Source organism: Felis catus, chromosome C1 (genome assembly GCF_018350175.1).
Source record: "Felis catus isolate Fca126 chromosome C1, F.catus_Fca126_mat1.0, whole genome shotgun sequence".
NCBI classification, from domain to species: Eukaryota; Metazoa; Chordata; class Mammalia; order Carnivora; family Felidae; genus Felis; species Felis catus.
Genome location: NC_058375.1, coordinates 34,825,096 through 34,851,930, shown reverse-complemented (window position 1 = coordinate 34,851,930; position 26,835 = coordinate 34,825,096). Strand labels below are relative to the sequence as shown.

The window sequence follows — 26,835 nt, the reverse complement described above, 5'->3', positions numbered from 1 at the left end:
TTAGCTAGGTCCTAGAGCTTGGCTGAGAGCTCTCCTTCCAACTTGAAATTTCCAAATAAAAGTGCCTTTATTCTCTTTCATTTTGAAAAGTGTATTCTTTGTGGTCGGTTAGGTTGGTGAGTGGTCTTTCCTAAGGGATTTGAGTAGGCTAAAGTCTTAAATGTGTAGAGTGGTAGACAGGAATAGATTGGTTCCAAACCTAAGTGTTTCTTTGTGCAAAGGGCATTGCCCACTTACAGGAGCACCTCTGCAGCTTCTAATCTTCTGAAAGATCTAAATTAGGTGATGAGTATGATAGGTGTCCGTTAATGATTTGACTTAGGGTTTGGTTACACTTTGAATTTCTTGGGACTTGAGGTAGACCTGGAGGTATCCTGTAAGTATTTAATGGTCTATTTGGCCATTTGCAGTAAGACCTGTGGGTTTGTGGCAAACAGCCCCTCCTCCAATCCTGGCCTCAGTTCCTGAGTTCTGAATGTTGTCAGCCTTACCAGTTACCCATCCTCGAGTAGACTAGGATTCTGGTGTTATCCTGAGAGACACCACTTCATGGCCATCTTTCTCAGTCCAAGCTCAGATATTATAAATGTTTAGTGTTTCTAGGAGATAACCTCCTTATGAAGAGAAGTATGCTACCAGAGAACGTGAAATTCATCATTCCGAAAATATATGGTACTATATATATAGCTTCCAGAAGCTCTGTTCAGGCATTGTTCTTCCATATAGATAACTTATCCCAAAGTAGTTTTGAGTTTAGGGGCTTGAGATTTGGACCCTTAAATTGTTTCAAACAGCAGCAGCCCCTGGGGATTTGATCCTTTATACTGAAATAGACTTGTTGCAGAGATGTGTATTTATCCACAGCATTGGGGCTTTCCAGCTCTCACAGAACCTTCAGCATCCCCAGCTGGCAGTCTTGGCATCTTCGAAGTAAGGAGAGGTGAGAATCCTGTTGCATGGTCAAGTTTGGCTTGACTTCTTTCTTATGAGTATTGGGGTTTGGAGGGTGAGGGGATGGTGGTTGGTGCAGACTGTTTTTTTCTGTAGCTTTTTTTGATAAGACGCCATGTGCTCAAAGACTACTGAAATGTACCAAAAGTCTATAAAGTGGTGATAGTTGGAGGTGGGCTATCCAGACTCAAGTTCTGTCATGATTTCTTTGTGGGCATTGCATGAGTGCCTACTTTAGGTTCAGGAAGGTTGAATACAGCCAGAACAGTCTTTCATCCTGAAAAATACACAGCTTAAGATAATAGGGAGGAACACATTCATTTGGCTTTGATAATGCATTTGACCAAGGCCTTTGGGATCTTGGTTTGATTTGGATTGAGAGTCATTGTTGGGTGAATGGTTAATCCCAGTCTATCCATTTTATAAGGATCAGGACTGACTAAAAAGGCAGACTCTGATGATTGGTATCCAGGATATCAGAAGCTGTTTGTTCAATAATGAAGGGCCAGGTACTTTGCTAGGTCCTGGAATTGTAGTAAACAAGACGGCTGCTGTCTCTGATGCCACAGGGCTTACAAATTCTGGGGAGAGAAAGATAGTAAAGAAGCAGTTATGATACACTCTGGGAGTGCTATGGTAGGGTAAGTTTGGGTGCTTTTGGAGTACTCAGGTCCTCAACCCAGACCTGTAGGTTCAGGGAAGGCTTCTCAGAGGAAAGAACCCCCTCATCTAGAATTAGATGAAGACATGAGGGACCAAGTGTGAAGGTCAGAGTTTTGTTGGGTTTGAGAAACTGAATTTCAGTGTGATTAAAACGTAGCGTACCCAGTGGGCAAGAAGTTGGAGAATATGATGAGAAATGAAGCAGGAAAGGTAAGCAGAGGCCAAGGCCTTTTAAGCTTTTAGGATTAGGTGATGGATGGAGAAAAAGTTAGACTAGTCAGGAAGAGACTAGGTCCTTTTTCTGTAAAGGACCAGATAGCAACTATTTAGGTTTCATGGCTCTCTGTCACAACTATTCAGTTCCATTCGATTCTGCTGTTACGGCATGAAAGCATAGTATGAAAATGAATGAGCATGGCTATGTACCAGTAAAACTTGATAAAAACAGGTGGCAGCTGGATTCGGCCCATGGAACACAGTTTGCCAACACCTGGATCAGCCTATCATAAGAGCAGTAAGAAGCCATTAAAAAGTTTTAAGCTGTGTACTGATAAATAGATTTGTGTTTTAGAACATTTGCTCTGATTTCAGCGTTAACAATGGACTGAAGGGGATGATACTGAAGGCAGAGACCAGTAGGGAGCCTGTGATAGTTACGTGGGCAGCATTTTATATTTACCCCTTTGAGGCAGTATTTTGACACTTAAAAATTGGGTATAACTGAATTTTTGCATAATGTATATACTGGTTCTCTTTATTAATTTCCTGGCCATTGACTAGAGCTTAAAGCATGTCTACCAAAGGAGTTGGTGATACCAGCTCCTATTTTACAGACTAGAAAAGATGTAGGAAGGGGAAGTAGGTGTAGAATGAGTGAAAAGGTTTGGGGAAGTCTTTTCTAATCCAAGAAGTAGGGAATAAATGGAACCCTGGTAGGGATGTTGGTCTTAGGACTCATAGCTTAATGTCAGTTGCTTTAAACTTTTTGAACTATACAAAGAAGGACCCATTTTCCTAAGCTTCCTAGGGAATTGTCCTCATTTTGTTATATGTCATACTCAATCTTTCCTTTCCTTGCTTGTAGCAGACTGATGACCTTTTTCTGTTTTGGGGACTGTCTCCTGGTTCAGATATGATGGTATATGCCAGGCACAGGAGGCAAATAAAGTATCTGTTGAGTGCCCAATGAATTGTCTTTCTCCTTCTGTAAGCCTGCTTGCATTGCTGGAAGGAAGTCTGTAGGTTTCTGAAAGCCTATATTATGGTGTTTAGGTGACCTTGGGCAAGTGACTTATCTCTCTGAGCTTTACTTTCCTATCTGTAAAATGCAGATAATGGGACTTAATAGGGTTTATTAAAGGATTTAATGAGCTAATGTATGTAAGGTTCTTAGCACAGTGTTTTAATAACTTTTGTCACTAATAGTTTTTGACACAATAATTTTTTTAAAAAGCAGCCCACAATAGGGTGAGTTGGCCTTTGGCTTAGTATGTTTGGGGGCCTCAGAGTTGTCATTAAGGCCATATGATAGAAACATAACCACTGGTGGTGGCAGCCAGTAGACAGGAGGAAGTTATAACTAATGCAAGGGGCCACTCTTCATAATGGAAAATTTTCAGACATCAGGAGTCCAGAAAATCAGAACTTTCTTCAGGGTAGACCTTAGCCCCAGTACCATCAGTGAAGTGAATTGAGTGAGCAGCTACCTGAAAGAAATTCACCAAAGTGTGACCAGTCATTTCTCCCATTTGGTTAGGGTCATTTATTAGTGTTTCCACCCTTGTGGCCCTACATCTTCGTAAAGTGCCTCTTGAATGTTTTTTATTACTTTTCACCATCACTCTAGGAATGAATCAGGTGGTCAGTATTATTGTCTCTGCTACCCTTGTGAGGAAACTGAGGCCCATGAAGGTTAAGTGTGTTGCCCAAGGTCATGCTATAAGGTACTGTCAGAGCTAGTGCAGATTTGCCTCCAGATGAAATTGTGTTAGTTTATTGCTGTGATTTCTCTTCCTTCAAGTGAGAGATATGTAGTCATTGCAGAACTGCAGACTGATGCATGCTTTGTCCAGATGTGCTAGAAATGATTTGGGTCCCACTTTATCCACTTGGTCCTGTTGGGTTTTAATTGATGACTGCTTGGACCAGGAAAGCAGATTCCCTTTGGGTCATTGTTTTTAGCCCCTCCCTCTTTGGGGACATTCTTGGGGGAGCCTTGGGTTACAAGAGATTGCTTTGATATGTTCAAAATTGTGCCTTGTGCCCCACAGCTACAGGTAAAATCAAAAGGCAGATAATTTATGGGAGTGTCAGAGCTGGCCGCTGGCACCTCAGGAGGCCATTAGTATGCCTGTTCAGACCCTCTGTGTCCTTGCAATTGATTCCTCTTTGCATGAGCTTGATTTGGGAAGCTGTAGATCTGTGGGTAGTGATTGGATGTGACAGTCCAAACACCGGTCCCTAAATTAATCCTTTTAATAGTATTCCAGCACCAAGGCAATGTGGTGTCTCTCTCTGTCTTTAACTGGGGAGGACAGAATAGGGTGGGCTAGGAAGAAGGAGAAAGAGAAAAAAGAAGCTTTGCTTGGGGCTTAGGGTGTGCTCTGTTCTAACATGTTCTGATTCCAGAGCACTTGAAAAATTTGGGCATATTCATTCAACAAACATTGATTCACACTAACTTTGTGCCTGGTCCTGTGCTGGGTGCTGGGAATACAAAAATGAGTAAAATGTGGTCCTTGCCCTTAAGGATCTGTGTCTATCTCTGTGTTTCTTAGATTTTTTTTTAAAGTTTATTTATTTTTGAGAGAGAGAGCACACGTGCACATGTGTGCGCACATAAGCAGGGGAGGAGCAGAGAGAGAGGGAGAAGCAGGCTCTGTCAGCAAGCAGCTGTCAGCTCAGAGCTGGATGCAGGGCTCAAACTCACCAAGTGTGAGATCATGACCTGAGCCAAAGTCAGACACTTACCCGACTGAGCCACCCAGGTGCCCCATTTCTTAGAGTTTTTAAACTCCTGCACTATTAAGGTGGAAAAAAAAAATCTTATGCTTTTCTTTAATGCTACTTGAAATTTTAAAATGCATTAAAGGGTCTGACAAGAAACAAGTCAAAGAAATTATGCTTTTTTACACACACATGCACACATACACATACCTATATCTGCTATCTTACATCCTTCTCACCTAACTCTGAAAATTATAGCAGGAGAAACAGATTAACTAAAATTTTACAATATAGTGAAACAAAAGTTATGAAATAGGAGTAGAATGTGTTACTGGATCACATTTAAACAGTTAGCTTTCTGATGGAGTGTCAGAGAAAGCTACTAAAAGGGAGTTTTGGGCTGCATTTTGAAGAAGGAGCAATAATTTGCCTGGTGAAAATGGAAGTAACATTCCAAAGGAGGGAAAGTAGCATTTGCCAAGGCACAGATTTGTAAAAGGAAACATCACATCTGGGGACCTGAGTAAGTTCTGGTTGTCACCCTGCCCCTGCCAGTTCCTCTGCTCCTCCTCTGGAATTGTGTTTGAGAAGAGGCTTTGAGTTTCTTGTGCTACAGTTGTTTTAATCCAAGGCACCACTTCCTGTTTCTGTTTTTTGTACCCAAGGCTGCAATTTGTTTTTCTTGTTAAAATGTAATGAATGTATTATGATAACAAATTTGGGTGATTTTGGACAGACTTATCATTGCTTATGGTTGAGTTACTTTTAGTTAAAGCCACACCTTAACTCAAAGGAAAAACTGAAGTTGACATGCATTTTTAGCCCTTTGGATGATCTGGGACTCAGTCAAGTAGGGAATGTGGGCCCTCAAACATGGGAGAGGAGAATAGGGCCCTGAAGAACTGAGTGCCTCTGAGGCTTAGTTTTCTTGTATGTAAAATGGGAATACTGTTCCCCACTTTGCCTGAGAGTTGGGAGGGCTGAATGACATGAAATATGTAGATGACTAATACAGTGCCTGGCTTATAATAGATTTTTCAGAAAATCCTGTTTTCCTTTCCTCTTTCTCATGCCTTAACAATATTAGCTCCCTTCTATTGCATACTTTCAACACACCAAGTGCTTTATATACATTGTGTGGTTGAACTGAACCCCAAACAGATAGGTATCATTATTCATTATTATAGTTATTGTTATTAAGAATGTATGGTAGAGAGGTGCCTGGTTGGCTTAGTTAGTAGGGCATGCAACTCTTGATCTTGGAGTCATGAGTTTGAGCCCCATGTTAGGTGTGGAGCCTACTTTAAAAAAAAAGAAAAGAAAAGAAAGAAAAAAAGAATATGTAGTAGAGTCAGGATTTCAACCTAGACTTGTCTAATTCCAGTGTTTAAACAACCAGGCTGTGTGACTCCTTGTTTCTCTACCCCTGTTTCCAAACAGGATATGGGAGGTTCTTAGTACCTCTCTTCTGGTGTCAGATGCTGTCTACAAGTGTGGGAGGTACTTAAAGGGATACGAGTATATACTATGCCCTTCCTCCATTCCTGTCCTATTTATGGTGTTTTAGGAAACAAACCTTTGCCCTTCTCATGTGCGATGGATGTCACAACTGACTTGTAGGACTTTGCAAAGAAATGTTTCCCAGCTTTGGCCCCCTGAAGGAGTTGGCCCAAACTACTGGGTGTGGCTGGTAAGTTAGCAAACAACAGGCAAATCAGTCACTTCTTTTTATGAGCTGCCTTGAGCTGCTGAGATAGCTAATTGAAGAGGAGAGTAAGCCTCCTGTGGCCTGTGACGTTGCCATCAGAATTTGGTGTTCCCGAAGGTCTCCAGGACTATAGTTACTATAGCTCTCCTGTTAATTTGGGGTTAGCAGCTTCTTCTGAGGTTGGGAATGGTCTCCCCAGCCCTGCTTTGGAGCAGAAGCAGCTGTAGCTACAGGCTGAGGGAGTGACAGGTTGTAGAGAGGAGGAGAGTGTTTTGTTGAGGTGAGGATCTAGCTTTACAGTTCTTGCTTCCATTCCATTTTGGTGCCATCAAAAGTGGTGTAGAGGTTCTAAGGCATGCCAAGCTTTGTTCTGCCTCAACCTGTAGCTTTCAGCAGACTAGACCAAGCCCTCAGGCCCTTGGTCTCCACTGTGAGACTGCAGAGAAGCTTGGGGGTTGGGCGGTGAGGCCTGTTCCTTGTGTTGGGGCATTGATCTGAAACCCTGGTATGGGAGTTGGGAGCCTTGGGTTATGTTTTTGCTTCCTATGTGAGTCTTGGGCAGCCCTTTTCTCTTCCTGGAGCTCATTTTCCCTAGGTGGCTGTACTGTGTCTCCCGTTAGGTTTTCTTTCACCTTGGACAATCTGTGATTTTCACAGAAAGTGCTCTGGCAGCAAAGATGCATTCATTAGATTGAAGATTATGACTTTTGAAGGCAAGCAGTTTATTTATATTTTTCCCGGGCTATTTTTATCTGCCTAATACAGAGCCTGTGACTGAGCAGGTTCCAGACAGGTATTACCGTGTTCTCTGTTGATGCCTCTGTGACTCAGGTGCCTGAGCACTTGTGATGCTAAAGGTCAGTTTGGGACAGGGACTTACCCTAGGACTAGGAACTGGGGAAGCTGCAGCTGTCTCAGGTGCTTGTAGTCAGCTGGACTCAGAGTCTGCCTCTAGTGCCTTAGAGTTTCTCTGGAATGTACTCCTGCCTCCCAGTCTGGTTTTCGATGGAATGGATTGAATCCAGAGATGGTATAAGCCTATGTATACCCTCCTCAGAGATTCCAAATACAGGTGACCCTTGAACAACACAGGTTTGAACTGCACAGATCCACTTAACGGTAGATTTTTTTTCGCCTATAAATACAGTACAGTACTGTAAATATATTTAAATATATTTTCTCTTCCTTACAGTTTTCTTAACATCTTTATCTTTATTGTATGAATACCATATAGATTACATATATAAAATATGCATTAGTCAACTGTTTGTGTTATTGGTAAGGCTTCTGGTCAACTACTCTTCGTAGTTAAGTTTTTGGAGATTCAAAAGTTATAGGCGGATTTTCCACTGCATGGGGGCAGGGGGAGTTGGTGCCCCCATCTCCTGTGTTGTTCAAAGATCAACTGTGTTTGCAGTTGGGGAGATGGGGTGGGAGTAGACCACATATTTCATGATAGCCTTCTCTACTTTCCTATTCCCCAGGTTCCTGTGGCCTGTGTATGTGGATGTTAAAGAATGGGCCCCCTCCCTTTGCTCTCTCTTCCCCCCTCAGTAATGGAAGGCTATAAAATGTCTATTTACCCAAGACACCAGAATGACTCCTCTGTGGTTCCACTAATCTGGTGATTTGGTGCTTCTCTGGTCTCTCAGGTAAATACAGATTGAGGCTTTTTATAAAGGCATATTATTTCCCTCATTAAATGTGTGTTTTGGCACATGCGTTATTTACCTGACCGACAGTAATGGCTGCAGAGGAGCCGTTGGTGTCTGTTGTGTAAATACTCTGCACAGAGACCATCCTCCAGGGGCTGTGGCGCAGACCTGTTTCTCCAAATCGGGCTGGCCCCATGGCAGTCCCTGTTTACCACTGTCCTGTCCCCATTGAGGGGCTGGTCCTTTCATTTTGAGGAGGGAATCATTTATTTTCCTCCTTGCCATAGGCTACTTACTACTTTTATTGCTAGGAGAAGAAAAAGGATGTCTGAGAATAAATGTGTTTAAATCTTGGTCTCTGATGAAAGATGGTATCAAATACATAGAATCATAAACTGATCTTTTGAGTTCTGCCCCTTGACTAGATACTCAAAGTCCCAATTGATGATACAAGTTACAGGCTTATACTCTACAACCTTGTGACTGAAGTATAAACACAGCAATAGGAAAGGGGAATCCCTAAGATGCCAGAGGGTGCAAGACAGATGGGATGCCTCTGCAGGGTGTGCAGGGGTGTTTCCTAAGAAGGCTCTAATGGTGGCAGGAGTGCCCAGTGAGGGGCCATTGAGTGGGAGCTCTTATCATGGAGACTTGATGCATTAAGGGCTGGCTTTTGCTGGCCTCCCTGCTGAAGGAGAGCATATAGCCTACCTTCCATGGGCAATGTGGAGAGATTGCACCCTCACATACCGTCTGTTCTCTCTCCCTCTTTTAAACCATTTTGCAGCATATAGATTAAAATCATTTTTAAAAAGTCTCAAATAGGCCAAATTTACATAAAAGTTGGAGTTAGAGTACAAAGAATTTTTTGTGGAACTGCTTGACCGTTAATGCTGACCTAATGCCCCATCACCCTGAATGCTTTGAGTGTATTTCCTCCATGCAAGGACATTTTCTTACCTAACCACAATACAACCAGCAAAACCAGGAAATTAATATTGGTACCTTACCTCATTCTAATTGTCAAACCCCATTCCAGTTTGCCAATTGTCCCAGTAATGTTCTTTTGTAGCAAACTGATCCAGTTCAGAATGTACATTGCGTTTAGTTACCAAGTCCCTTTAACCTCCTTTAGACTTTGCTCAGTAAAAGTTCCTTTACATTCATAACCTTGATACTTTTGAAGATTACAGGCTAGTTATTGTGTAGACTGCCCTTCAATTAGGGTTTGTTGAATATTTTCTCATGATTAGACTTAGATTATGCATCTTTGACAGGAATATCACAGAAATGATGCTTTCTTCTCATTGCATCCTATCATATGGTGCACTGTTTTCATTTATCCCACTATTGATAATGTTCATTTTGATCACTTGATTAAGGTGATGTCTGCCCGGTTTCTTCATTGTATACTTCCTGTTATGATTAATAGGCATTCTGTGAGGAGATAGTTTGAAACTATGTGAATATCCCTCATCAAACTTTGATTAGTTAATTAATTTGTGCTTTATAGACTCATGGTTTCCTTTTTAATTCAATGCAGTATCTATTAATATCATTATTTATTTGCCAGTAGGAGTCCCTTCAAGCTGGCCTCTGCATCCTTTTGATAAGTTGCCTTCATTCTTTGAGCAATTCCTTGCTTTTTGGCCCTAAAACAAGATGTTCCAGACTCATCTTGTACTTTCCCTGCCACAGAATCAACCATTTCTCCAAAGAGCTCTGGTTCTTCCACTGAAGAATATTGTTTAGAAGGCAACTGGGTGCTAGGTGTGCTCATTGCTGCTGGAGTGTTGCTGCTCCCTGGCCCTTCAGGAGACAGAGCTAAAAAATATGTGTGTGTATATTTATATATTCATACTCATATTTACATTTAGCTTTATTCTTATGTGTTATATATGTCTGATACCATGAGTTCACACTGTTTCCTTCAATTTCAATTTGACACCTTGGATTTTTTCCTCTTTCCCTACTTGAATTACATCCTCTAGCCATGAGAAACCTGGTTCTCATTACCCTTAATACACATCCTTCTTTGATCAATCCCTCTGTATGTAACCAGTCTCCCATTGTTGCCATTGCTCTTTCCCTCTCTTGACTGCCTCTTTTACCCTGCCCATGACTCCCTGCATCAGACTTGCCACCATCTCCTGACCCCTTGCCATGCCCTCCACACCCCACATGGGCTCTGACATGCTACATCACACCTTCCTGCCTCTGTATAGTTGCCTTCCTTACTCTGCTTGGGCTCTGATACCCCCCACCCTCACCCCAGACTCTTCTGCTCCCCCCACCTCAACTTGTAGATACCTGTCTTCCTCTGCCACAACTTAATGGCTCTAAAACCATTAGATTGAATTTTTCAGGAAAGGAAGAGGAAGAGCTGCTCTTTGTTTCTTGACTCAAGTTGGACTTGGTTTTTAGAAGTAAGGGAAGTATGGAATCCAGTGATTACTGATATATGGAGGCCTGGTCTCCTATCTATTCTCAAGACTTGCTACAAGAAAAACTTGTTGATGTGGGTGAAATCAGGTGAGAAGGCAAGGCCTGCAGGCAAGAGGCTTTTGGTCATCAATGTGTTGTTCGTTGAAGGGATAGGACACAGACAGTATGATGTATGGGGGGTCTAGAGCGTCCTGGGCATGTAGGAGATTTTGATGTTACTCTCTGAGATTGCCTTATGCATCATTGGATTTATAGGCCCCAAGTATGAGGATCTGGGCTTGGCCAGGTGGGCATAGCTCAAGAGTGGTAACTCTAGTGGTAACTACTGCTTACTAGTAGTAATACTAGTAGGCTAATATTTATTGAGCCCTTATGTGCCAGACAATGCTCCCAGTGCTTTACATCTGTCCTCTCATTTCATTCTCACTTGAGTAAGAGCTATTATATTTGTCATTTTACAGGTGAGGGTTTGAAGAACAGAGCTTGCCCAAGGTTCCATGGCAAATAAGTGGCTAAGCCAGGATTCAAACCTGGAAGCCCTACTTAATCACGATGCTTAATTGCCTATAGTATTTGGCAGATGGGGTCTGGTTGACTGTATATACTATATATACTATATATACATATTGCCAGACATTAGGACTCTCTAAAGTCCTTATCCCTAGTTTGACTTCAGGGAGTTAGAGAAGAGTTCTAAGGCTCTGAGGGGCTTTGGATCCAAATTCTAATGCATAATCTGAGCAGACTGGTGTCTCCCATCTCAGCAAGGCCCCCAGTATTGTTCAGGGTAGGTGATGTGAAGTTATTTTGGATTCTGGCTTTCAAAGGGATATTGGCCTCTTTGCCTTTCCAAGGGATTCTGTAGTGAAATCCAAGCTAGCCTTTGTCTACCCTGAGCTGAGGGGTTTGGACTGTGTTTTGGAAATGCTGTAAAGCCATGGTGTAAAGCAGGCGCTGTGCTCTGTAGGACCACGAAGAACTTAAAATACTTTTCACTTTTCAGTCTTAGACCCTCTGAATCCTCATGGAATCTCACTACAGGGATGGGGAAATTGAGGACCCACACTAGCATGTCTCCTAATAAATATGCAGGCAAGTTATGGTAGGTCATTCAGTGAGTCAGGGGAGAGCCAGGAGGTGGAGTGATACTTGCCATTGTCCAGGCCCGCTCAGGTAGTAGTGACCTCATTGCTTCTGAGTATGCTCTGGACTTCACAGGCTACTGCCCCCTCAACCCTGCAGGAGGGGGCCAGTGCCCATTTGTAGCCTTTCAGAGGCAAGCTTTTGACTCTATTAGAATGGGGCTTCAGAAGGCATAAACTATGGCCATTTCTGCATTGAGCAGTGAGATTTCTTGTTTGACTTTGAGGATTAAAGTTGAGGGAATTTGAATGTTGGGTGTAAGAGGGGTAAACACAAAATTTCTCTTTTGTTCCTTTTTATTTTAAGGAAGTTTGAGTTATTTGTGAGTAAAACTTAGACTTTGATTTTTATATTTAGTTAACCCTCTAAGGAACAGACATTCTGCAAATTTTAAGGGAAAACTTGAAAAGTGATTTGGATTTTTTTTTTTTTTTTTTTGCACATGTTCACTCAGAAAACTTTACTAGACTTTTTTTTTTTTTTTTAAGCAATGCTCCCATTACTGCCACATCTGGGTTTTCTCTTTTTCTTCCCTATTTAAAAAAAAAAAAAAAAATCCCACAGTCATTCAGGGCCTCTAGTAGTGAGTATGTCTAAAGGCAGCAAATGTGAAGGCCTGAGGCTGTTGCCAGCTGTGCTCTCCAGGCGTCATTCATTCCCCCAGGGTGCCACTTACTGGTGTGGGGGCTGGGGAGTCACCAGCAAGCTCCCCTGTGATTGGCTGTGTTCCATTTCACCTTGGGAGAAGGGAGGAGGATATGTGGAGATGTGAGACACGCTGGAAGGCCAGGGGCAAATGGTTTGTAATGGAGCTGAGGAGAGAATCTTGGGCGTTTTCCACTGTTTGTCTGAGTCTCCTTAGCTCCCAGGACTGATTGTGCAGCTGGGTCACCTCATGTTACTTTGGGAACCTTAGCTCTATGTTAACTGTTGCCACCTGAGAAATGACCACAGAATTTTTCTCTCTCTTCTCTTTTGAACTTTAGAGCTCCGTTTAAAGATGAAGGCCAGCGTTGCAGGTTGTTTTGAGAATGATCTTGGAGACTCAGAGCTGTCATAATGCTGCAGCGGCCAGTATTAGGGTCTTGAACTTCAGTAATAAATACTGTTGATTTAGAAAAGGGGCCCAGAAACACTGGGGAGTGGTTCGTGTTGTGTGACTATTCCTGAAGACCAGATGGAACAGGGCCACAGTGGGAGGGGAGTAACCCAGGCTCTTTGTTCTTTTTTTTTTTCTCTTTCTTTCTTTTTTTTTTTTTTTTTTTTTAAACTTTCCTCCCCTAAGTTTTAGATGCTTCTGGATGTTCAATGCTAGCACCTTTACAGACTGGAGCAGCTCGATTTTCTTCATATTTACTTTCAAGAGCAAGAAAAGTGCTGGGCTCCCACTTATTTTCTCCCTGTGGTGTTCCGGAGTTCTGCTCCATATCCACCAGAAAACTGGCGGCCCACGGCTTTGGCGCATCCATGGCGGCAATGGTGCCCTTTCCTCCCCAGAGGTATCACTACTTTTTAGTGCTGGACTTTGAGGCCACGTGCGACAAGCCACAGATTCATCCTCAGGTAACTGTTGCATCATTGCTTCAGAAAAGGTGGGGTGGGCAAGGAGGGAGGGAGGATAGTCTTGCTTTCTGGGTTCCAGAGGAACTTTCTCATGTCTTCCTGGCTTTTAGCTACTCATCTGGAGTTCCTGCCTGGGAAACCGGACTTGGTTCAGGCATGCTAGGGTAAGGTAGACCTGAGAAGTCTCTGGAGAGAACTGGGCATATTGTTTCTCTCTGGTCTCAGCCTTTGGGAATCAAAATATTTCCTTTGGTCCCATCCTTTCTCTCTCCTTACCCTTCCCTCCTTCCTTCTCCTGCTATTGCTGCATGTTCTTTTAAGGAATACTGTGGTAGTCAGCCTCAAGATGGCACCCAATGATCCTTGCCTCCTGATATTCATACCCTTGGTAGTTTCTCTCCCACACATCAGAGCTAGCCGCGTATAACCAATAGAACACAGTGGAAAGGACATTGTGTGATTTCTGAGGCTAAGCCATAAAAAGCACTATCGTTCACCTTGCTCTTTTGGATCGCTCACTCTGTAGGAAGCCAGCTGCCATGCATTGAGGACTCTCAAACAGCCTGTGGAGAGGCATGGGTGTACAGGAACTGAGGTTCTTAGCTAAAAACCAGTACCAGCTTGCCAGTCGTGTGTCTTGGTGCCGTCTTGGAAGTGAATCCACCAGCCCCAGTGGACATCTGACTTCAACCTCAGGAGAGACCCTGGGCCAGGCTGGTCAGCTGAGCCATTCCTGAATTCTTGGTTTGCAGAAACTGTGAGAGATAAGAAATGATTAGTGATGTTTTGAACCAGTGAGTTTGGGGATGATGTGTTTTGCAGCATTAGATAACCTGAAGAAGTACAACTGTTGGTCTGTTAGGAAAATTTCTTTGCTTCCTTTTTTTTTTCTTAGTCATCAACTGTGTTCAGAGACTTTTTACAAACTTTTAAGGTAGTGCTACTAGGAAGCTTGGTTTAGCAGCAGAGAGGTACCTGTGCTTGCTGTTTGTTTTTGGGGAATGATTGGGAGCTGATGTGACAGTTCATTGTAGTGTGGGAACCTTGAGTATGCCCAGCTCTAGGACTGTAACTCTTCCCTGTGGGGCTGGGCTATTAGGTGAGTAATTTTGGGATGTGTAGACATGTTAGTCTGGGAAAAGCTTTCAGTGGTAGGGTGGAGGGAGAAAAGGGGACTGTAACATCAGGCACTTGGGAGACTGGAGGAGTGGGGTCCATTCAGAGATACTGGGTTCATTTCTCATGGTTGTTTTTTTTCCCATCAAGAGGTTCTATCTTTAGAATAGTAGATTATTTTCCATAAAGCAGATGCCACCACACTTTTACCTTCCTCTTTCTCTCTCTTTCCTGTTCTGTCAAGTAGTGGTCTGTCTTTGGGAGTATCGGAATCAGGCCTGTGGAGGCTTGGGAAGACAGGAGCAGGATGAGGAGAATGTCCCGAGGGAAAGACCTTTGTATAAAAGGGAAGGAATGTGGTTTGGGTGCTACCTGAGCCACCCTTAACTTTTTTAGCGTCTTGCTCCTGCCCATGCTGTAGAGTCTTTTCTGCCCCCCAAACTATTGGAGATTCTGTGGTGGGTGTGCCTGGGTGATGGGGTGGGAATTTGGGTTACATACGTTCTCTCGGGTTAGGAATCAGGGATCCGTATCCTAACATACTGTATTATTTCCCTTACTGATGTACATTCCAATTACTGAGTAAGCCCTAATGGGATGGGGGTCCAAAATCCAAGACATCCGTATTTCATATGATTCATCCCTTTTCTGAACTCTCATGATCACTTGGCACTTCCTTTATGGCTTTTTCTGCGTTCTGCTTTCTGGCACATGCCTATGTATGTTTATTTCTGCATTTTTCAGTTAGATTATAAGCCCAGATAATTATGTAGCTCTGTTCTCTTGTCCTACAGAGGGTCCTGTCAATGTTGCTCAAGGTGAAGCCTGATTTATGCCTGAATTTGGTCTGTCAGTATCACCTTTCATCTCTCTTTCAAGGGCATTGTTCTACTTATTTATTTATTGCAATGCTGAAGATATAATGCAATACAGATTTAAATCCCACGTATCACCAACTTCCCACCCAGACTTAGGCACCACAGCCTTTCTGACCTAGGCTGAGGTAGGACTCCATGCCGTTTACCAGGATCTGGGCCTGATTAAAGATTATCTCCAGAATCAATGAACCCTGATGATGTGATTCCAAGGGCACTTAAAGAATTGGCTGCCCTGGTTCATTATTAGAAAGCATTAGCTGTTGCTTTAGAGAATTCAGAGAGAAGCATTTGCTGTCTTGCTTATCTTTAAAAGGGGAATACGAATGATCTTGGAAATTATAGACCCGTTAGTTTACTGTGATTCCAGAGAAGATACTTGACCTGATCGTCAGATAATCAATCAGCAAACAGCTAGAAGAGCATAGGGTACTGAGTAATAACTTACATGGGTTTGCGAAGAAGAGCAAATCCTGTCAGATCAATCTAACTTCTTGCTGTGACATAGTGATGGATTTGAGTGGATCTGGGGTAAGTGATAAATGTAATGCATCTCTACTTCATTAAGCCTCCACAATGCTGTGATCAACAGGTAGGAAGGTGAGTTTGGGGCCAGGCAGCTCTGTTGGACTACCCATTGGACCATTTTCAGGAAAGGAATGGGTAGTTCAGGAGTGATTTGAAACTTGTTGTTTGTGGCAGCTTAGAGCCTCTCTGTCTCTTAAAAAAAAATCTTCTATAAAGTTTGCAGGTAGCAGGATCCTGATAGGATTCAGGGAAATTTTGGAAGACGCAGTGGAGAAGGTGACAGTCCTACATAGGACAGCATCCTTCCCCTGGGGTCATCCTTCTCCTGAGGTCATCATTAGAGCCTCTGTGCTGTTTAGGTCTTTCAGTCAGCAGGGGCAGTGGAGAAATTGGAAAAGCTCAGGATAAGAGGGAAAACAAATCATTAGGGGCACAAAAATAGGACTTAGAAAAGAAATAGAATATGGTTTTGGTGACTGATTTCTTGTCCAGACTAAATAAATTCATCATATGGGAAGTAGTTGTTCCAAGGAGTATAATAATAACTTGCTCCTCATTTTAATAAGGATTAAAAAAAAGAAATGTATTTATTTATTTTTTGTTTGTTTTTTAATGTTTATGCATTTATTTTGAGAGAGAAAGAGAGCGAGCAAGCACGAGTTGGGGAGGGATAGAGAGAGAGGGAGAGAGAGAATTCCAAGCAGACTCCACTCTGTCAGCGCTGAACGGACCCAGCACAATGCAAGGCTTGATCCCACAGACTGCAAGATCACAACCCAAGCGGAAATCAAGAGTTGGTTGCTCAACCAACTGAGCCACCCAGGCACCCCCCAAAAGAAATGAATTTAAATGGAAACCGGAAAGATTGAGATTTTGGATGAGAATGAAAATGAACTCTTTTTTTTTTTTTTTTTTTTTTCAACGTTTATTTATTTTTGGGACAGAGAGACAGAGCATGAACGGGGGAGGGTCAGAGAGAGAGGGAGACACAGAATCGGAAACAGGCTCCAGGCTCAGCCATCAGCCCAGAGCCCGACGCGGGGCTCAAACTCACAGACCGCGAGATCGTGACCTGGCTGAAGTCGGATGCTTAACCGACTGCGCCACCCAGGCGCCCCGAAAATGAACTCTTAACAAGAGACAGGAAAAGGACTAGAAGATGGGCTGCAAGTTGAATCAGCCCTCCCTAGTGTTCTTTCAGAATGGGCTACCCACTTCGCAGAGACACTTTATGGGCAAGGGCTGCATGCCTCCTGGGGATGGGCTTGGGACTGAATCAGATCATCCCAGCTCTCCTGCCTAGCTCCCAGTTGCTTTCAAATACTCGAGTCCTCTGCATTGTACATTTCTGATCCTTATGGGAGTATGCCATTACCCCTTGGGGGTGGAAGAGGCAGAAACAAGTTTGGGGCCAGGATCTTTCTGGATGCTTGGCATGGGGTTCATTTTTCTGATCTGTCTCTGATCTTCAGAAGTCCCTGAATCAGCTTATTGGGACTGTCCTAAAGGAATGGCGTTGTGAAAACTAACAAGTGTAAGCTCTGTTATACTTGGGTGAGTAACAGTATTGGTTATAAACATGGTAAAACATCTGGTATTTTCCATTTATCATCATTTTTGCTGTTTATTCTTGCACTTTGTTCAGCTAGGTGAAACTGGAGTGGTCTGTTTGCCCATAAAAGGCTTCACTTTCTGGTTTTTGCACTCTTTGTTTTACGTTTTGATTCAGATTAACATGATAGATATTGGCTGAATATGAGACTTTTACATTTGAAAACATTTTTTCACTTAAATGTTAATTTAGATGGTTTAAGTTGCTTTAGAGACTCTCAATTTGAGAAATACAATTCCTTTCTTGCTTTAGGAATCATTTCCTGATAGGGAAGTAGGTTTTTATCTGGTTTAGGAGAATCCTGACTCCTTTGTCCTGGCTAGCAGGAGTTCGTGTTGCTCATTTTGGTGTGGATGTGCATGGAATAATGGTGGTTGTGACCCTAAGGCCCAGGAAGCAGCCTGAAAGCTTTGGTGGGATCTTTAATTGTCCATCTTTAACCTGGGGGCAGGTTCTTTCACCACCTTAGTATTTAGAAAGGAACAAAAGCAAATGTAAGTGAGGACAATGAGGTATAGGCCACAGCACAAGGAGAAAAGAAGTAACCCTCAGCTATCCGGATGGCCAAGGAGAAGGTAGCCCAGCTCTCCTTATCTGGGGAGCCATGTCCTAGCTGCTGCCTGCCCTGCCTCCCTGAGTGCCCTCTGGCTGGGCATCAGGTTCTGGGGTGTAGTCTTTTTTCTCACTAATCTGCAGCAGCCCTGCCGACTGTTTTCCTTCTCATCTGTATTCAAGTGCCCATAACTTGGGAGAAAAATGACCTTTGGGGTTGAGGTTTTCTAGTGTTTGGTCTTTGTCCACAGGGGCTTTTTTTTTTTTTTTTTTTTTTTTTTTTTTAGGAAACCTTGAAGAAACTCCATCTGCATTTTGAGTTAGAACCATGAGTAAAGGAGTTTCTTTTTTATAGAAAATTGTCCAGATGCTGGGTTATTTGGGGAGGGTAGGGTGGGGGAAGTTTCATAGTGACAGGAGAAGGAATAATATAGAAGAGAGGCATTTGGAGGATTTCAGTATGACTTAGAGCTGGTACATCATTATTAGTCCTTTGTGAGAGAGACATTTTGGAAAACTTTACAGGAAATTGGTTAAGATCCCTACAAATCAAACTATATCGATTCCCTTCTTCTTTATTTAGGGCTGAAAGGCAGAATCCCCCTACCACCTACCCCCTCCCCCATCCAGTGTGCACACATGCACACCGCTCTTACCGTGTGCTACCTTGGTTCCTGTACACTCCCAAGTGGACAGAAAGGCAGTTCCCTAGAGAAAGAACCCACTCTTCCCTCCCCATTCACTTGTCCTAGTCACAGCCCCTCCAAGTAGGAGGGGTCTGGCCAGGGTTTTTATTGCGAGGGCCCGGTTGTTGGGTTGTGGTCCATCTGCCTGTGGCCCCAAGTCAGCCTGCATTTTTTTCTGTACAGACAGGCAAAGGCGCTGACGCTATTCTTCTAAACTGGGAAATGAAATGCAAAACCGACGTTAATGTAACATTATGGTTGAGATTAAATGCACCAAAATCAGGAAATTCAAAGTTATGCTTCCCACAGCAACTATAACTCAGCCTCATCTGGCGTGTGTAGTATTTTGTGTTAGTGCGGATGGTGTTATATGTTAAGACATTAAAGTTAACACCATAAGCAGAGCACAAAATGCTTGAGGGGGCTGAGTTATGACGACTGTGTGAGCTGTAAGTGTTCTTGCACAGGCTCCCGACTCCTGGTATAATTTTTCCCTTGCCCATCAGACCAATTATTGCCTTTCTTTTTACTTATATCTCTGCTTTAACACGCCTTCTTCCAGGGTCACCATAAATGAATTCCTCTATTGGTGGCCAGTGATGGTGGTAGGAATGGGACAGCCCACTAGGCCCTTTTGTCCCTTTTGTTGCTGCCTCCATAAAAATGGTGCTTCCCCCTCCATCTCCAAAAGCCCCCCCCCCGCCCCGTTCACGGGCTGCTGTTTCCTGGTGGTCCCTCATAGGGACCCCCCCCCCCCACCTCCCCGCTATCCCTTTTCTTTGACTGTCACTGTAGCTCCTCACAACCACTCCCCGAATGGGAACAAGCATTTGCTGTATTCAGGTTTTGGCCCTGTTGTAACTTCACGTGAGAGCTGAAGGGGCCCTTCTTTATTTGGAGCAGACATAGCAATGTAGAAGTAAAATATACATCCCAGGGAGTGGAGCACTGATGCATGGTGGTGCTGCCTTATGTGTTTGGCATAGCAGAGGTACAGATCGAAGTGGGTTTATTTGCTCTATTCAGACTGCTTCTCTATCTTCCTCAGGGTTTATACCTTCAAGCTGCTGTGGTGTGTAGTTAGGGCTATGGAGTTGCCTGGGGGTGGGACCAGGAACTTTCCTTGGGGAGCATTGGGTCATTGGTAACAAAATCACCACATAATTTAGTACAAATCAAGAAACCTCCCCCTAGCCTCTTATTATCCTGGTGGCCTCCCCAGGGCTGACACAGCTGTTGGAATGCAGATTTTGTTAGACACTGGGCTAAGGTTGGTGGTGGGGAAGAGTTCTAAAGAATAGAGCCATTGATAAATGATGAATGAAATCAGGGACTGTAAATGAACAGTGACACTGAGCTGCCCTTTAATCAAGTAAGCAAAGGAATGGGGAGGACCTTATTCTCTGTAACTACCTTAGAGGCAATGCAAAGGCCTCTCTTTACTCTTGGGTTAGTAACTTCAAGCTCTGTATTAGATGCTGGGGACATAGAAACAAGTAAGAAATGATTCCTACCCTCAAGGAGCTCATAGTCTAGGAGGGTAAACCTACATGTAACCACTGTTAAGTGTTTGATTACATCACGTAGGTAAGTACTTGGTGCAGTGGGGACTCAAAGAATGATCAACCCTGCTCACAATGTGGAGGAGAGGTCACATGGGCTTCATGTTAAGAGAAATTTAGGAGATTTAAGAGGCCAAGTTGGCCTGTGGCCTCTCAGAACTTTTGCAGCAGGAATAAAAGAAGGTGCTCACAGAGTAAGCCACGATGAATTGGCCTAAGTCTGAAAAACTGACCTGGATTGCAGGGTCATGTGTGGGAGTGCTGAAGATGAGGAAGAGGGAGAATGAAGACATTGTACGTGGCAAATATTTCACTGTTTGGTTAGTAGGATTATCTGTATTGGTTATATGGTGCTTCTCACATTCAAGCTAGCAGGTCTTATTGGGATGTTGTGAGAGTGTAAAGGCCAGAAGAGGTTTGAGAGAATTTTAGCCAATAAAGTATGGGCCAAAAGGTAAGGGTCAGCATAAAAATATGTAAACTGAGAGAAAAAAAATACGTAAGCTGAGGCCCTGAATCATTGTCAGGGGAAGCTAATCCAACTGCTATTGAAGGTAGCACAGGGTTGGGCTACTTGGCCTTTTGGGGGAAGCAAGGGCTGGAGAATGACATGGCACCTCCCTCTGACCTCCAAAAGTATTGGCAGTTTGGATTTGGATCTGCTAGACATCCCTTGGGAAGACCCACCTTCCATAGACCATGGAGGTTTAGACCCTTCAAACAGATAAAGAGCTGGCTGACTAACATTGAGGGATGAGATGGAAGGATTAATGAAGAAATAGACCTGGGTGACAAGAGAAGATGTGCTAGAGCAGAGGTGACTGGAGGGCATAAGGTTGTAGGGGGTGGTGAGCTCTCCCTCTGAGCAGCAGCAACAGATACACAGCCATAGAAAAAAAAGCAGGTAGTGGAGATGTGAAATCCAGGGTAAGTCCATAGGCTTCACTTCTCCCTGCCTCCATCCTGTCTTGTTTTTCTTTTCCCCCAGTATTGATTACATTTCTTGCTTTGTAGACTGATCCCAGTTGTTTGACATGAGGAAACTGATATTAGGAGATGCCTTTTCCATCTCTTTGTCTTGTTGGGGAAAAGGATCCTGCATCATTTTGATTAAGATGCCATTGGGGTAACTATTTTTTATTCTCTTATCCTGGGTGTTCACAATACTTAAAAAAACCCCACAGCTATACATTTATGTGATGAGTTTTGAGCTCTAGCTGTGAAAATTGAGTCTTAGCCTAAAAGCCTGAAACAAGAGTATTCCCAGATTGACACTAGCTCCCCAGCCTGGCAGGTCTGCAGCAGAAGGGTGAGCAGGCTGGAACAGGCAGAGAAGGGTTTGTGTGTTTAGAGTGCTGCCACGGGCAAAGCCCTGTTAGGTGCTGAGAGAATCAGAAAGAAGGTAAGTAGACTCTGGAGGGAGAGACAAACATCAGCAAAGCTTTTAATTTGATGTACACGTACCTTGGAATAGGTTGCTGTTTTGGTCCTATCCCTGTATGTAGTGGCTAATGGGAGATCTTGGTCCATGGGCAGCAAAACAGATCTGTTACATGAGCAGTGCAGTTCTGTTCCAGTGCTGTGGTATCTAGTATCCAGTGGTAGTATATGGTAGTACCTGTTCCAGTGCTGTGGTATCCAGTGCTGAGTATCTAGTCCTAGGGAGGCCCTTTTAGCCAAGGTTTGGTCTAAAGTCTAAATGCTGGCAGAAGTTCTTATGTGGAGATGCTGATGTTGCTGAAAGGAAAGGAGCGTACCAAGTCCACAGTGAGGCTGGGAGGCAAAGTTGGTGAGCCAGAAGAGGAAGTGTGAAGGTGTTGTTGAATGGAATAGAAGAAACAGATGTTGCAAGCCAGGGTTCATGGGAATGGAGTGAAAGTGTTCTAAGGGGTTAAAAATGGACGTGGGGAACCTGATTAGGAGGCGTTATTTGAAAGTGATGTTAGTAGGTTAGACTAAGGCAGTGATGGTAGGGATGGAGAGAAGAAATTATGTGTTGTAGCTTTTAGATGTGCTGGGGGGAAAATGAGCTTGAGAACCATGCTTTGAAGTAGCTTGTAGCTCATTTGGATACTGGTGGGCTCCTAGGAGCCAGTGGTACTAAGAGATTTGGCAAGGGTAAAGATGGAACCTATGATTGTTGTAAATGGGGTGCTCTGAACTGAAGATCTATACTAAGGAGATCTGATAAGGTGAGTTCTGTAGTGGTGATATAAGTAGGATCTTTTAAAAAAAATTTTTTTAACGTTTATTTATTTTTGAGAGAGACAGAGTGTGAGTGGGGGAGGGGCAGAGAGAAAAGGAGACCAAAGCCAGAGCAGCCTCCAGGGTCTGAGCAAGCGGTCAGCACAGAGCCTGACTCAAGGCTCGAACTCACAAACTGTGAGATCATGACCTGAGCCAAAGTCGGACGCTTAACCAACTGAGCCAGTAGGATCTTTTTTGATCCTTGTTTGGTCCTACCTAAGGGAGGTAGGTAGTAATGATTAGGTAATTGGATGATAACCGGAAAGAAAGCTTGGGAACCTTGTTCTCCAAAAGTGTGATAGAACTGAGAGCCACGGCTTAAGAGTGTGGTGTTTGGAAATGGAGTCCAGGGACTCTGTCTGCATTGTTGACAGGTTTTTTTTTGTTTTGTTTTGTTTTCCCCAGTGCTAGCAGCATTTGAATGAAAGGCCAACTAATAGACTGGAAGGGATTGGTAGTTAGTTGGGGATGGCGGAACTAGGGACTGAAGAATGGCATATGAAACATGCCATTTTGATCAGGTATACTTTCACTAGAAAGGTAAGTGACTAGAGAAACAAGGCCAGGGTAGGCCTTAAAAGGAAGTTCATGGGGGGCGCCTGGGTGGCGCAGTCGGTTGAGCGTCCGACTTCAGCCAGGTCACGATCTCGCGGTCTGTGAGTTCGAGCCCCATGTCGGGCTCTGGGCTGATGGCTCAGAGCCTGGAGCCTGTTTCCGATTCTGTGTCTCCCTCTCTCTCTGCCCCTCCCCCGTTCATGCTCTGTCTCTCTCTGTCCCAAAAATAAATAAACGTTGAAAAAAAAAAAAAATTAAAAAAAAAAAAAAAAAGGAAGTTCATGGTAGTTGGTTGATGTTGGTAAGGAATCCTTAGCGTGGTGCCTCAGGATCTTGTGAGAATTGACCGTGATCCTGTTCCAGATCTGCGGGCCAAAGTTAGGTCTTTCTCAAGAAGTCTTCATAGGAGAAGTATCCAGTCCTGCTTTTTGATTCATTTGGACAGAAGGAAGGTAATTTTCTGGAGAGCATAGTGTGAGTGCTCTGTGGGTAGCTGATGCCCCGATCTTGACAATATTTGTCAAGGGAGCAAGCATTGTCATGAAAGAAGACCTCTTGCTGGTTCCCTAACAGAGAGGTGCCAACTTCCTCAATAAAGTTCTGGGATGTGACATGCCAATTTTTCTCCCCTGGATTGTGGCAGCAAGGAAAATGAAGTTTCTGATGGCAAGAACCAGGAGTGGTTGGGAGATCTAAAGGGCTTGTCCCAGGTGCTTGAAAGTGGGCCAACTAAGGGTTTGATGTGAGAAAGGAACTGACACCTGTGGCTCAGATTCTCACTTGGTCAGTATATCTGTGATCAGGAGGTAGTTTCATAAATGTTCTAGACTATATCTTTGTTATTCAAAGTGTGGTCTAACAGCCAGCAGCATCCTCATCATCTAGGAGCTTGTTAGAAATGCTTGTTAGAAATATCAGGCCCGGGGCGCCTGGGTGGCGCAGTCGGTTAAGCGTCCGACTTCAGCCAGGTCACGATCTCGCGGTCCGTGAGTTCGAGCCCTGCGTCAGGCTCTGGGCTGATGGCTTGGAGCCTGGAGCCTGCTTCAGATTCTGTGTCTCCCTCTCTCTCTGCCCCTCCCCCCTTCATGCTCTGTCTCTCTCTGTCCCAAAAATAAATAAAAACGTTGAAAAAAAATTAAAAAAAAAAAAGAAATATCAGGCCCTAATCCAGCACTAAATACAATCTGTAATTTGACGAGTTTTGGGTAACTTGAAGTCTGAGAAACACTGCTCTAGTCTAAACCAATGGTTCTCAAACTTTAGCAATCAGAATTGTGATCAGAATCACCTGGAAAGCTGGCCACAGATTGCTGGCCCCACCCTCAGGGTTTCTGATCCAGAGTCTGGGGCAGAGGCCAGGAATTTGCATTTCTAATAAACTCCCAAGTGAGGGGATGCTCCCTGTGAGGGAACAGGCTTTGGGAACCACTGACCTCCCTAGCTTTTTTGTCTGTAAAATAAGACAGTGATTCCTGCCTGCCTTACAGAGATATAGGATCAAATGAGCCAATGTGTGAGAAAAGTATTCAGTTCATCGTAGGCAGGATGTCAATTTGTGTATTGCTTGCTCCATGGTCAGTGATTTTAAAAATCTGTCATGCCAGCACAGCTGTTTCCCTGTCCTGGCTTCTGGCCAGCAGTAATGGTCAGAGAACAGGAAATCTGTGAAGCACCCCATGGGAATACAGTCTTCTGTGGAGAGACTAGTAGTCCCTTCAGGAGCGGGTCCTCCTGAAGCCCAGTCAGCTTCTCAGGTCTCCTACCCAAGTTGCCTACCAGAGCCTTTGTCTGGTGAGGCAGCCTGGTCCTGTCTTGATCACCTGTTATCCCAGGGTAGTGGATCTTTAGTGCAGTATTTGTGCTGATTGGGAAAATGTCCTTTGTCTAACCAAGCCTCTGATTTTATCTTGTGATACTGAGTACATTACATGACTTTCCCTCACCTTACTGGTTGATTAAATGAACAGGCATTGGGTGCATGTGGCCAAGTCTCATAATGTGTACTCTGGACCTCCAGAGTGAGGGAAACTAAGGTAGAGGTTCTTCTGATAAGAAGTAATATAGCATAATGGTTCAGAGCATAGAATGATCCAGAGCTGGACTCTGGATTTGAGCCTAGACTCCACCACCTACTAATGGTATGACTTGCCTTGGGCAAGTTAGTTGTACTTTTTATGCCTCAGTTTCCCTGTTGCCAAAAAGGGGTTAGTAGCACCAAACTTGGGGTGCCTGGGTGGCTCCATCGGTTAAACATGCCACTCTTGATTGCGGCTCAGGTCATGATCTCAGGGTTTGTGAGTTCAAGCCCTGCATTGGGCTCTCTGCTGTCGGTGCAGAGCCTGCTGTGGATCCTCTTTCTCCCTCTCTGCCCCTCCGCCACTCATACTCTTTTTCTCACTCTCTCAAAAATAAACAAACATTTAAAAATTTATGAAAAAATATATATTAGCACCAGTCTCAGGACTGTTGGGAGGATGAGATATAGGTGCTTAGAACAGTGCCTGGCATGTAATAGCTATAGGAGTTAGCTCTTACAAGTAGAATTAGCACTAGTAGTATTCTTACTCATGGCTTCATTGCAAGGTATTGGGGAATAGCGGGTGGCTGGGAAGCAGGCCCTGCTTTGGGAAGGATAGAGAAAGCCTTTAGGCCCTCTATCAACATAGTAGGTAGAGCTTAGGCACCACCCAGAGAGACTTTTTTTCCTCCACTGGAATGGTAAGTTAGACTTGAGACTTTCCATTTCCATGACTTCCCTTAGTGCTGCCTCTGGTGGGCCTCTCCTGCATACAACCCCAAGATTTGCTTCAATTAATTTTATGACAAATATGTATACAGGTAGGTACAAAGAAATCGTTTGGTCGTTTGCTGCCCTAAAGGGTCAGCTTCACAGAGGCCACTAATATCTGCAGTTATTTACAATTGAGTATGTAAAAGTGCTTGAACTGGGGCTGATCCACAGTCATATAAGGTAGACACATAGATGCACACTACTGGGTGAAGATGCAGTTTTGAAAACTTTTGGTCTCAATTTATTGTATTATGTTTTTTTTTAATTCAGATTTCAATAAAAGCAAATTATACATCACTCTGCACACTCCCCCCCCCCCCCCCCAATAAAGAATAGCAGTGTCTATTTTCAGCCTCTTTTCTACATTTTAATTGCTTTGGGGTCTATGGGGATAGTGAAAAGGGACATGTAGGTGAAAAATCAGCCTTTTAAAGCTCTGATTTTTTACCCTTCCTTGTCCTGAAACTTCGAGCATCAGCTCTCATCTGTCAAAGTGTAAATCAGCAATTAAAACCCAAACAGCCAAATGCCAAAGATGACCCGAAGCACAAAGCAACTGACAAACAAGTCCGGACAAATCGACGGGTAATTTATAAGCTTTGCCCTAAAATCTAATTATTTGGCAATTCGAATTTGCAGCCAGCCAGGGCTCGGCAATAAATTTAACCCGCCATAAATTATTTAGGAGCAGGCTGTGGTGTAAATCAAAACCACGAGTGTTTGTTTAAGAAATAAGCTCCTTGTGCATAAAATGTCTTTTTTTTCCCCCCAAGGGAGAAACTGTTAAGCAAACCGTGCCCTGTTCGTTGCCCAGTGCAGCCCTCACTTCCCCCTCTCAACTTCTCTTCCCTGTGGCCAGGAGGTACCTTGATCCCTTGGAGGAAAGCCTGCCTTTGCATGGGATTTGTAGCCCAAAACGAAGTATTTGCATAAAACTCATGATTTTGCCACATACTGCTTTTTCTACCTCGTGGTGTGATGTTGCTTTTGGATTTATCAAACCTTTCTGTGCACATTCTGGAATTTTCTTCATAGGATAGAGGGAAGGTATAGATTAGTTGTTACCATTTCTAAATCGAAGGAATGCCAGTTCCTAGGTTGAGAGGAGGAAGCCATGAGAAATGATCTGCTGATTCCCTTATTTCAGACAGGACCATAGAACCATCAGCTCAGGCAAAGGAGAACTTGTGCTTTGAAAAAAAAAAAAAAAAAAAGTCTGTAAGAACACTACACTATT

The 26,835-nt window shown here is 43.6% G+C and overlaps 1 protein-coding gene and 1 long non-coding RNA gene across 11 annotated transcripts in view; one reads left to right on the top strand and one right to left on the bottom strand.

Moving 5' to 3' along the window:
* ERI3 (ERI1 exoribonuclease family member 3) overlaps positions 1 to 26,835 on the top strand; it is a 128,451-nt gene that overhangs the window by 1,586 nt on the left and 100,030 nt on the right. For 7 of the 10 annotated variants that reach the window (XM_011284664.4, XM_045035704.1, XM_045035702.1 and 4 more), the window contains exons 2-3: positions 865 to 940; positions 12,797 to 13,074. The exons of 1 other annotated variant lie outside the window; for it this stretch is intronic. In XM_011284664.4, coding sequence (XP_011282966.1) covers positions 12,820 to 13,074 — 255 coding nt within the window. In that variant the 5' untranslated portion in view covers positions 865 to 940; positions 12,797 to 12,819. The remainder of the gene's footprint in view (positions 1 to 864; positions 941 to 12,796; positions 13,075 to 26,835) is intronic. 2 more of the 10 variants (XM_006934686.2, XM_011284666.4) reach the window with 2 other exon arrangements.
* LOC123379587 lies at positions 10 to 26,788 on the bottom strand. Its single transcript, XR_006584232.1, has 3 exons — positions 26,664 to 26,788; positions 13,572 to 13,829; positions 10 to 1,532 (listed from the first exon to the last, which is right to left on the bottom strand). It is a non-coding gene; the product is annotated as an uncharacterized LOC123379587 (long non-coding RNA).